Source organism: Heterodontus francisci, chromosome 8, assembly GCF_036365525.1.
Source record: "Heterodontus francisci isolate sHetFra1 chromosome 8, sHetFra1.hap1, whole genome shotgun sequence".
NCBI classification, from domain to species: Eukaryota; Metazoa; Chordata; class Chondrichthyes; order Heterodontiformes; family Heterodontidae; genus Heterodontus; species Heterodontus francisci.
In genome coordinates this window covers 50,816,174-50,828,815 of record NC_090378.1, presented here as the reverse complement: position 1 = coordinate 50,828,815, position 12,642 = coordinate 50,816,174, and the positions used below count along the sequence as shown (strand labels likewise).

The window sequence follows — 12,642 nt, the reverse complement described above, 5'->3', positions numbered from 1 at the left end:
GGGGGGGGGGGGGGAAGGATAAATGAAGGAGATATGGAAAAGATTCGCTCCCCCTTTTCTACTGTTGAAGGGCTGCAAGGTTGCAGTGCTGTCTTTAACTCTTTTTGCTGCAAGAATGTTGAAGGTTTTATTTGACTGTCAGAACTAACTTTTTCTTTAGTTTAGCTACAGTCATTTGGAAAGGCGCCTGAAGAACAAGAATTGACGTAATTTATCCTTTTTTAAAAAAAAGTGCATACTATTCTGTTCTGTGTTTAGTTAATAAGTATTAGTCTGAATTAAGTTTAAATTATTAATGTTAACTAACCTGCTAAATTGGGAAAACTGGAATTCCATTTGTGGACACAATGAACTTCTAAATTATCACGTCAAGGTCTGAGGGAATCTTTAATTCCAGATATAAGGCTCGCTCATATAACATTGGTAATTTTGAATTTTAAATGTTTATTGGTGTGACTTGGAATTTGGGATATCTGAGGTGATTTTGTTTGTTTATTCATCTCAGTTGTACCGAAACAAATCCTTGGGTAAGAGACCTCTTGCAAAAGATGTTAAAAAATTTGAAAACAATTGGAGTTTTATCGAAAATGCTTTCTTCCCTGATGGAAATGTTTTCCTTTGAGGGTGATGATGTTACGAATGATCTTTATTTTTTTCAATCCCTGAGGGTAAATTTGGGTAAAGTTGAAGTAAAGATACCAAAAAGAATTGGAAAAAACTGATTAAAATTGTGTTTGGTTCTTTAACAATAGGGAAATTAAAAATAAAAGTTACATAACTTGGGCGGCACAGTGGCTAGCACCGCAGCCTCACAGCTCCAGCGACCCAGGTTCAATTCTGGGTACTACCTGTGTGGAGTTTGCAAGTTCTCCCTGTGTCTGCGTGGGTTTCCTCCGGGTGCTCCGGTTTCCTCCCACAGCCAAAAGACTTGCAGGTTGATAGGTGAATTGGCCATTATAAATTGTCACTAGTATAGGTAGCTGGTAGGGGAATATAGGAACAGGTGAGGATGTGGTAGGAATATGGATTAGTGTAGGATTAGTATAAATGGGTGGTTAATGGTCGGCACAGACTCGGTGGGCCGAAGGGCCTGTTTCTGTGCTGTATCTCTAAATCTAAAATCTACGTGAGAATGTTTTGCTCCGCCACCTTGAAAACAAGCAGAGAAGTTAACCCTTTCTGCTGACAGCTGTTTTTTTTTCATTTAATTCACCACACAACTTTTGAATTGTTGAGTGTAAATTTATATATTGGGCATTATGAAATTTTAAATTTCTAAATTGGTGGATATATTTGGACAAATTAACCCACTGGGCTCTTAGAGCCAAATGGATTCTGGTATACAAGCAAGAACAGCAAGAGATCTAGCAGCTTTAAGAATTTAAGAATTTATCTGTAAACATCAAATGTCACAGCATAGTCATAATATAGACTAAAGTCTTTGCCTTTTCAAAGTATTTTAGGAACTGATGTCTGGAATCAATGCGGAGCTGTCATTGACCTCAACCGGAGTTGCATTTGGTTGGGGTCGGACACGCGAAGTTTTACTGAAGTTTCTGATGCTCACTCTGTCTTTCCTATTAAAAAGCCGCACCCCAACAATCCTCCGAAACATGGGACCCTTAAGTGTGTTGGCTCGTTCAGCAGCACTTGGATGCTTTTGCTACTGACAAACGTGACTGCGGTAGGATGGAAGATGAAGAGTCCGTGAATGGACCCCTCACTCCTTTGTTAAACAGCATCCCAACCCCAAAGATAGTTATCCTTACATCAAGGACACAATTCAGTCCCTTGTTAAACAAGGCATTGTTAGGCCCAGCACTTCCACGACCAATTCACCAATCTGGCCGGTTAAAAAACCAGATGGCAGCTGGAGGCTAACTATAGACTATCGTAAGCTCAATTCTGTGATCCCAGCATGCTCCCCGGTTGTGTGAGAAACCCCTACCCTTTTGTCACAAGTGCCGGTAGGATTGAAATAATTTGCCACCTTGGATACTTCAAATGGGTTCTGGAGTATCCCCATTAGAAAGGAAGATCAGTATAGGTTTGCTTTCACATTACTTGCTAACCCCAAGGGTTTTGCAATGCTCTGACATAACTTCCAAATGGCAGTAGCTCTGAAAGGTTTTTCTAAGCCTGAATGCCCTTTGCAGTATGTGGACGATCTGCTCCTACCAACAGCAACTGTGGGCGAGCACCTGTAGCTGTTAGATGAACTGTTAACAATCCTGACACGGTCAGGAGTTAAAGTAAATCCTAAGGCGGCCCAATTACTTCAAGAGGAGTTCAACATTTTAGGAGTGCTGATCTCCCACTACTGCAAAAGTCCAGACACATTCAAAGTTGGAATCATCCAAAGACTTCCGCTCCCTACCTCAAAACCATTCTCTGATCGTTCCTAGGCTGCGTCAACTATCAGCGAAATTTTATTCCTGGTTTTGCCAACTTAGCGAAGGCCTTGTACGGCCTTTTAAAAGATGGAGTTCAGTCCGGCTGGACAAAGGATCACACCATGGCTATAACGAGTCTCAAACAGGCAGTAATGCAAGTGACCTGCTTGTTGATGGCTGATCCCACTCAACTGTTTCAACTGCAAGTAGGGACTACAGACCAGAACCTGACTGCTGTGCTGTGTCAAGAACACAATGGGAAACTACAATCGATAGCTTACGCCTCGATGATTCTGCAAGGAGCAGAAACTACGTACTTGGCATGTGAGTGCCACCTTCTAGCTACATTTTGGGCTGTTCAACGCTTCACATACATTGCAGACCTTCAATAAATAATCTTACTTTCACTGCACGTACCACTGACCTTGTTAATGAAGCCTGGAGACTTGCTGGTCTCCTCACAGAGACTGAATAAATGGACTTTAGAATTACCGCAGTGGGACATTGACAACACAGTACCCACAGCTTCTGGCACCTGAGGGCGACCCCACAAATGTCCGCTGCCCCTTATTGATTTCTGTTCACACCCCATCCTGACTGAAACAATTAAGGAGACCCCAATCATTTATGTTGACTGTTCCTCATATCATATGCACAGAACACCACACACTGGCAATGCAGTGGTCCTACCAGACAAAGTAATCGAATGACACTGTTCACAACACTCGTGCCAGCTTGCTGAAATTCGTGCTTTATTAACGGCCGTTAAGGAAACATCCGATAGGCCCATGAATATTTGGTCTGATAGTGCCAATGCCATCAATGCTGTACTCGCTCTTCTCCTGTACCACAAGAATGCCTACCGAACCTCGGCTGGTAAATGTTTGGCTCATGGACCCTGGTTACAAAAGTTATGGTCAGCCCTACAAAACCATTCCCAGCCCTGCCATGTTGCAGCTCATGAAAAAGGCCAGATCCACATCGGAGGTAAAGCAGAAGGCGATCAGGTAGCCAAAGAAACTGCACACTCTGGCAAATGGGAATCTGATGACATCGACCAATGTTGTCACGTTGCAGCTGCAAAACCCTCCAACCCAATAGATCTTAGTTCACTCCAACAACAGTATGACCCCTACGCCATAGCCATTGCCTAGCACAAACAGGACAAATCACTGCCCGCCCCCTCAGCCTGGGCAATCCATACAGTCATGTCTCATAAGTCAGCTAGCACACTCATGTATCAGCCCAGCCCAGATAAGCTTCCTGTGGTGCATGTTCCACTGGTGGTTGGAGAGGAGCTGTTTTTCCTGTTCCATTCCCACCCGACCGGGGACATTACTCAGCTGTGTCCATCGAGACAAGATCCTGGCCGTAGTTTGGTGGCCCACAATAGAGAATGATGCCAATCTCTATGTGTCCCGTTGTCTGCCAGGCCTGCAGCAAAACCTGCCTGCAGTAAAACCTGCCTGCAGTTCTCCACCCCCAGAAGGCCCTTGGACACACCTTCAAATTGACTTTATTGGCCCCTTGCCCCCGACCCAGAATTACTATGCCTTCGTTGTCACAGATCAATTTACCAAGTGCATTGAGGCTTGCCCTTGTAGATAAAACACTTCACTCAGCGCTGCCAGAATTTTATTGAATGAGGTGATCTGTAGGTGGGGACTACCACTACAGGTGGAAAGTGTCCAAGGGTCCCCTTTTACAGGAAAAATCTTTTCCCAATTGCAAGAATTGTTGGGATCCAATGTTCTGCTTCAAACCCACTCAGGTCACCCAGATAGGAAGTTGTGTTTTGTTTCCTGCACTGGTCCACAATATCACCGAATTAAGAATGAATTTTGGGATGCAAGGGGAAGCATTAAAAACAGTAGCTCAGTTTGGACACCCCATATCACCTTTGTCTATAAATTTGAAATCTATAATGGAAAGAACGGCAACACCCCAGAAACATCTAAAGATGAGACAGAACAACAAAGGGAAGAAGCGATTAAAAGATTGGGAGAAAGTAACTGGTAGGAGACCACATACAATGTAGGTCAGCACCCTTGGGTAAGGATGTTGCCCCCCAATTCTTTTGCTTGTGAAAGTATTATTGAGTGTGCTTGTTATTCTCGCATTGCTTCGTTTAAAATGCATTACCAAAAAATTTACCCTTAGAGGCCAAATGCTTAATGAAGTTACCTTATTCGAGAAAAAGTGATTAATTGCGAGGAATCAATGCTATGCTGCATTTCACCTCAAGGTGGGGATTGTAAGAAGTGTGGATTCTGTAATTTTTACTGGCCCTTTTTTTTGTATTATGTATTTTATGTACTTTCACATATATATGGCCAGACCTGCAATGCATAACAACATGTTTTTCCGAGACGGTACAACTCTTCGGACTAAAGATCAGTTAAAGAAACTGAAATCCTGCATCAGCCTGCACCCCAAGAAGAATACAGACCACCAAGTATTGTCATTGAGGGAATTGAAATGAATGCCGTCAAGCAATTTACCTATTTGAGGAGCGCCATCTCTTTTGATGCCACCATAGACAAGGAAGTGGACAAATGGCTTTCAAAAGCAAACAGCGCATTCGACAGACTCCATTAATGAGTGTGGAGCAACCAAAGTCTCAGAGCACAGACCAAACTCAAAGCGTACAAAGCAATAGTCCTCACCATCCTTCCGTACGACGTCGAGTCATGGGTCCTATAACACCATTATGTATGCTTTCTAGAGTGTTTCCAGCAGCACTGCCTTCACAGCATCCTCAAGATCCGCTGGCAGGACCACGTCACAAACACTGAAGTCCCGGAAAAGCCAACATCACCAGCATCAAGGCCATCCTCCTGCAAAGCCAACTGCATTGGGTGGGTCATGTTGCCCGGGTGGACGACAGTCACCTGCCCAAGATCGTGTTGTACGAAGAGCTGACCATAGGTAAACAGAACAGAGGGGCCGCGCGCAAGAGTTTCAAGGACTCCTTGAAGTTGTTCCTTTCTACGTGCCACATGGATCATCATCAGTGGGAAGCGCAGGCCATAGAACGTGATGCCTGGAGATGCTACATTGGGAGTGCTATAGACACCTTTAAGCCTGAGTAAAGAACCAGCATAAAAGCAAAAAGGAGAAGGATAGACCCAACTGTCCCCAACAGCAACTATACCTTCACTTGCACCCGCTGTGACAGAATCTGCCAGTCACGGATAGGCCTGACTAGCCATCAGCGGGCCTGCAACCGATGAGTACAAGCTTCCTAAATTCTTCTTATGCGAAGAAATGCCAAAAGGAGAAGGTATGTTTTGTATAAGCTTTTGGTAAATGAAGAGTTAACTTTAGCTGCGTATTTTACTGGAAAAAATGCTGCCTATACAGTTTGAGTCAACCAGAATTACCTTGTGATACAGACTGATAAACAGATAAAGAGAAAGAAAAGAACAGATATCGAAAATTATGCAACAAATTATGATCAAAATGTAACAGAAAAGCCGGAAATGTATGATCTAATGCACTTCAAGGTCATAATGCATTGTCTGTACATACTGTTTTGCGCATGTGATCATGATTAATGTATAAACGGAAGTACTGAAACAAAATGGCAGGACTAACTGAAACACTGATATGCATGAACCAACCAATCAGTACACAGGAGTCGTCACTGGCTCCAAAGAATAAAAGAACAGACCTGGAGAGGTTCGGTGCACAGATTTGAAGATGACAAAAGGACGACAAGTCATGAGCCGTCTGTGCCACTAGAGCCAGCGGAGAGTAAAAGCCATCTGGGCTAGGATATAGACTGCCTTGGATTTAAGTATTGCTTTTAGCCTTAATAAATCATCCTGATATCACTACATTTGGTGTCTCCTTGTCCGAATTCTTATTGCCTGGTCCAAGAACAAATTATAAGTAAGGTTCTTACAAAAGGTGAACAGCCAGCAGTCATGGTCCATATCAGTACCAACGACATAGGTAGAAAGAAAGATGAGGGTCTGCAGGCAGATTTTCGGAAGCTAGGAACAAAACTAGCAAGTAGGACCTCAAAGGTTACTTTGGTCACCAGATTACTCCCAGTGCTATGCACCTGCGAGTATAGAAATAGGAGAACAGAGCAGATGAATACATGGCTGGAGAGATGGTGCAGGAGGGAGGGCTTTAAAGTCCTGGAACATTGGGATAAGTTCTAAGGGAGATGGTACAGGCCAGTCGGGATGCACCTAAACAGAGCTGGGACCAATGTCCTTGTGGGGTGGTTTGCTAGTGCTATTAGGGAGGGTTTAAACTAACTTGGCAGGGGGATGGGAACCAGAGGTAACATTAGAGAGGGAAATCTGGGTGTACGAAGAATTGGGAGAGACAGATAGCACTACAGTAAAAAAATAGCAAAGTATTAGGTGGGGTCAGAGTTAGAGGAAATGCAATAAAGCCTAAATTGGGTTACCCCATGTATGCATGTATGCGAACGCGCAGAGTGTGCTGAATACGGTTGGTAAGCTGCAGGCACAGGTAGCCATGCGGGAATATGATCTTGTGGCGATAACGGAGAACAGGCTCAAAAAAGGAGAGGACTGGTACTAAATGTTCTCAGATACAAGGATAGGAAAGCAAGTAGGAGGGGTGGCAGTATTAATTAAGGATATTATTATAGTGCAGGAGAGAGAGAATATTCTAGAGGAGTCAAGGGCAGAATCTCTGGTTAGAGCTAAGAAACAATTGAGGCACCATTACACTACTGGGTGTATTCTATAGGTCACCAACAAGTTGGAAAGATGCAGAGGAACAAATTTGCAAGGAACCTAGAAATGCAAAAAATTATAGAGTATTTACAATGAAGTACTTTGATTATCCCAATATAGACTTGTATAGTTATAGTGTTATGGACAGCGAAGGGAAAAGTTTCTGAAGTGTGTTCAGGAGAATTTTCTAGATTAGTATGTTTCTGGTTCAACGAGGAAGGAAGCATTGCTGGATCTGGTTCTGGGGATTGAGGTGGGTCAAGTGGGGAACATTTAGGGGTCAGTGATCATAGTATCATAAGGTTTAGGTTAGCTATGGAAAAGGACAAGGTGCAAACCAGAGTAAAAAAAACTAATTGGGGAAGGACCAAATTCAATAGGGTGAGAACAGATCTGGTCCAGATAAATTGGAATCTTTGACTGGCAGGCAAAACTATAATTAAACAATGGGCTGCCTTTAAAGAGGAGATGGTTCCAGTACAGTCAAGGTGCAATCTATGAGGTGGGGGGGGGGCAGTGGGGAGATCGGACAAACAAAGCTGGAGCTCCCTGGATGATGTAAGACATAGAGTAAGATGAAGCAGAAAAAGGGTGCGTATGATAGGTGTCAGGTTGATAATACAAGTGAGAACTAGGTTAAATATAAAAAGTTCAGACGGGAGGCAAAAAAAATGAAACAAAAAGATAGTTGAGATACAGGATGGGCTAAAAACGGATAAAGAGAAGATATTAGAAAGGCTGGCTGTACTTGAAGTTGATGAGTTACCAGGACCGGATCAGATGCATCCAAGAATACTGAGGGAAGTAAGGGTGGAAATTGCAGAGGCACTGGCCATAATCTTGCAATCCTTCTGAGATACAAGGGTGGTACCAGAGGACTGGAGAATTGCAAATGTTAAGCCCTTGTTCAAAAAAGGATGCAAGGATAAGCCCACTAACTACAGGCCAGTCAGTTTAATCTCAGTAAAGAAAAAGCTTTTAGAAATGATAATCCAGGACAAAGTTAACAGTCACTTGCACAAATGTGGATTAATTAAGGAAAGCCAGCATGGATTTGTTGAGGGCAAATGGTGTTTAATTTGACTGAGTTTTGTGATGAGGTAACAGAGAGGGTTGATGACGGTAATGCGGTTGATGTGATGTACACGGACTTCCAAAAGGCATTTGATAAAGTGCCACATAACAGGCTTGTCAGCAAAGTTGAAGCCCATGGAATAAAAGTGGCAGCATGGATACGAAATTGGCTTAGTGACAGGAAACAGAGTAAAGGTGCACGGTTGTTTTTCGAACTGGAGGACAGTATATATTGGAGTTCCCCAGGGGTATTAGGAACACTACTTTTCTTGATCTATATTAATGACTTAGACTTGGGTGCACAGGGCACAATTTCAAAATCTGCAGATGACACAAAACTTGGAAATATTGTGAACTGTGAGGAGGATAGTGATAGATGTCAAGGCAACAAAGGCTAGTGGAATGGGTGGACAGGTGTCAGATGAAATTTAACGCAGAGAAGTGAGAAGTGATACAATTTGGTAGCAGGAACGAGGAAAGGCAATATGAAATAAAAGAGGAATCTGGGAGTATATGTGCATAAATCATTGAAGGTGGCTGGGCAGGTTGAGAAAGCAGTAATAAGGCATATGGGATGCTGGACTTTATAAACAGAAGCATAGAGTACAAGAGCAAGGAAGTCATGGTGAACCTTTATAAAACACTGGTTCAGCCTCAACTGGAGTACTGTGTGCAATTCTGGGCACCACATTTTAGGAAGGATGTGAAGGCATTGGAGAGGGTGCAGAAACGATTTATTGGAATGGTTCAGAGGATGAAAGATTTGAGTTACATGGATAGATTGGAGAAGCTGGGGTTGTTCTCCTTAGAGGAGAGAAGGTGGAGAGATTTGATAGAGGTGTTCAAAATCATGAGAGGTCTGGACAGAGTAGATAGGGAGAAACTGTTCCCATTGGTGGAAGGGTCGAGAACCAGAGGACACCAATTTAAAGCAACTGGCTAAAAAGCCAGAAGTGACATGAAGAAAAGCTATTTTATGTAGCAAGTGGTTAGGATCTGGAAAGCACTGCCTGAGTGCAGTGGAGGCAGATTCAATTGTGGCTTTCAAAAGAGAATTGGATAATTCTCTGCAGAGAAAAGATTTGCAGGGCTACAGGGAACAGCAGAGCAGTAGGACTAGGTGAGTTGCTCTTGCAGAGAGCTGGCACAGACATGATGAGCCAAATGGCCTCCTTCTTTACTGTAACCATTCTATGTTCTCCGGATGTGATGGTGGGGGAGTCAGTGATGGTAATGCTGTTCAAAGTCAAGGGGAGATGGTTAGCTTTTCTCTTGTTGGAGATGGTCATTGCCTGGCAGTTAAATGGCAAATGACATTTGCACAAAACATGGATGTTGTCCAGGTCTTGCTGTATGCGGGCACAGACTGCTTTAGTCTCTGAGGAGGTGTGAACTGTATTGAACATTGTGCAATCATAAGCAAATAGCTCCACTTCTGACTTTAAGATGGAGGAAATGTCAATAATTAAAAATAAACATAATTTACGGGAAAATCTAGAATCAAAGCAACTTTTCATTTGTAAGTCAAGGTGCTTAAAGATTATTTTCTAGTGCTGTAGCTCTGAAGTGAGTGACTTCTGTGCTGTACTCTTGATTGTCCATGCTACCACTTAGTTCCAAAGACCAGTTGAGGAGGCAAGACCGGGAGCACGTACAGCCGCCAGAAATTTATGCATTTAATTTTTGCAAAAAATTAGGGAGGAAAAAGTATAGTTCCAATAAAAATTACCATTGGAAGTGAACCTGGGAAGCACCAGATGACATAGAATTTGCTTTAGCAAACACTAGAGTATGGTACTTAATACCTGCACTTTTCTGATGTGACCATCTACTTTGATTATAATATTTTCATGAGAACAGGTCTGCAGGTCATTTATTCAGAAAAAGCAATAATCTGAAACTAGAATCCCAACATTTACATGCAGCAGTTTTAAAAACTATTGGATGCCATAAGCGGTCTTCCAGAAGACATGACTGAAACAGTGAAAGCAATTGACCACGTTATCAAACAAAAGAAGTTAGAATAAAATGCCAAAAAAGTCACAAGTGTCCTTTGTCTAAGCTCACAAACAGATCTAAAATTACAATTAAAGCGTTAATAAAATCTTCATGAATTCTTCACTTACTTTCCCAGCTTTTCAGGTTTGATTAGAACATTGAAGTAACTCTTTTTTAATTGTTCTACGATCATTCCAAACACATCTGGAGTGGTTGCAAACTCAGCCAGATGATCAATGAGGAGTTGGAACAGAAGCTGGAGAAAAACATAAGTTGTTTAAATATGATTCAAATGTAAAATTTTGCAAAACACACAAGAACTGGATATTGGGAAGACAGCCTATCAACATGTTTGGTATAAAGTGCTTTTCAGCATTTGGTACATTATACAGAAGGCTATTCAGAACACATGTAATTTTTCAGAATACTCTCTTCAGCTAAACATCAGAAAGTGCACAGTACTTGATTCCATTTCCTTCCGTTTTGGGAAGACCACCATCCAACTTCATTCTCGGAGCCTACAGATTGCGGCAGCCTAGATCAAGTCTCCAAACCCCAAAACTCCATATTCCAAGTACACTGAGATATAATTTATTCCATGTCATTATTTGCCATGACTCACATCAGGGGGCAGCAGCCATTTGCAGCCTGCTGCCAAGTAGACCTGGTGGTCACCATTTACCAGTGGCTGTCAAAGTCATCACCATTCGCAAGTTTACTTGGCTCTAGCTTCTTCTAGGGATCTGCCAAAGATATTTGCAGGACATCAGTTGGCTGCCCACAAATATATTTCACAGGTGACGACTGCCATGTTTGCTTGGGCAGGCAATTAAGTACAATTTGCCACTGATGAAGCCAGTTACAATCAGTGGGCACTGAGGTTTGCAGGTTTGGCTGGCTTCCCACAGGTGGAGGATGTCATCGACTGCATGTATGTGACAATCAAGGCACCCACACATCAACCAGGAGTGTTTGTGAATCGCAAGGGTTTCCACTCCATCAATGTACAGCTGGTGTGCAACCACAAAAATATAATTATGCACATGTACGCAAGAGTCCCATGCAGCAGCTATGATGCTTTTGCCCTGCATCAGTCCACCCTCACTGACCTCTTTGCACCTCAAAGCAGACTGACCAGCAGGCCGGTTGCAGACAAGGGATACCCCAAAAATCACGGCTGATGATACCTGTGAGGAACCAAACCATGTAGGTCCAGGAGCGCTACATTGAAAGCCATGTAAATGCATCATTAAGCAAGCAAGCAGCAGGCTGAAGATGTGCTTCAGGTGCCTTAACAGATCTGCAGGTGTCCTTCGATCCACGCCAGCCAGGCTCTCCAGAATGGTCATCGTGTGCTGCGCTCTGAACAATGCACAGCAGCAAGGCTTGGACCTATAGAAGGAACAAGACGCAGAGCACAGCAAAAGAATAGCAACATAGTTCCAAGTCAGGATGATGTATGACCAGGAGGAAAACATGCAGGTGGTGGTGTTCCCATACATCTGCTGCCCTTCTTTGTCTAGTTGTTAACAGGTCACAGGTTTGGAAGGTGCTGCTAAAGGAACCTTGGTCAGGTGCTGCATCTTGTAAATTGAACACACTGCTGTTACTGTGTGCTGGTGTTGAAGGGAGTGACTATTTAAGGTGGTGGATGGGGTGCCGATCAAGCAGGTTTCTTTGTCTTCGATGGTGTCAAGCTTCATGAGTGTTGTTGGAGCTACACACATCCAGGCAAAAGGACAGCATTCCATTACACTCCTGATTTGTGCCTTGTAGATGGTGGACAGTCTCTGGGGAATCAGGAGGTGAATTACTCACTACAGAATTCCCAGCCTCTGACCTGCTCTTGGTACAGTATTCATATGGCTGCTCTAGTTCAGTTTCTGGTCAACAGTAACCCCTTGGATGTTGATAGTGGGGAATTCAGTGATAGCGAAGCCATCGAATGTCATGGGGAGATGGTTAGATTCTCCCTTGTTGGAGACAGTCATTGCCTGGCACTTGTATAGCACGAATTGTCCGAATTTGTCCGCCCAAGCCTGAATGTTGTCCAGGTCTTGCTGCATGCGGGTACGGACTACTTCAGTATCTGCGGAGTTGTGAATATACAAATATACGAATTAGGAGCAGAAATATGCCATTCGGCCCCTCGAGCCTGGTCCGCCATTCAATAAGATCATGGCTGATCTGGTTGTGTTTTGAATTCCATACTCCCTTCTACCCTTGATTTCCTTGCCTAACAAGAATCTACCTACCTCCGACTTAAAAATATTCAATGATCCCGCCTCCACCACCTTCTGAGGCAGAGAGTTCCAAAGTTGCACGACCCTCTGAGAGAAAAAATTTCTCATCTCTGTCCTAAAAGGGCGACCCTTAATTTTAAAAAGTGCCCTCTAGTTCTGGACTCACCCACAAGAGGAAACATCCTTTCCACACCCACTTTGTCAAGACCGTTC

The 12,642-nt window shown here is 43.2% G+C and overlaps 1 protein-coding gene across 2 annotated transcripts in view; it reads right to left on the bottom strand.

Moving 5' to 3' along the window:
- Window positions 1-12,642, bottom strand: part of LOC137372826 (nardilysin-like) — a 168,985-nt gene that overhangs the window by 38,411 nt on the left and 117,932 nt on the right. For both annotated transcript variants that reach the window (XM_068037138.1, XM_068037139.1), the window contains exon 21: window positions 10,315-10,442. In XM_068037138.1, coding sequence (XP_067893239.1) covers window positions 10,315-10,442 — 128 coding nt within the window. The remainder of the gene's footprint in view (window positions 1-10,314; window positions 10,443-12,642) is intronic.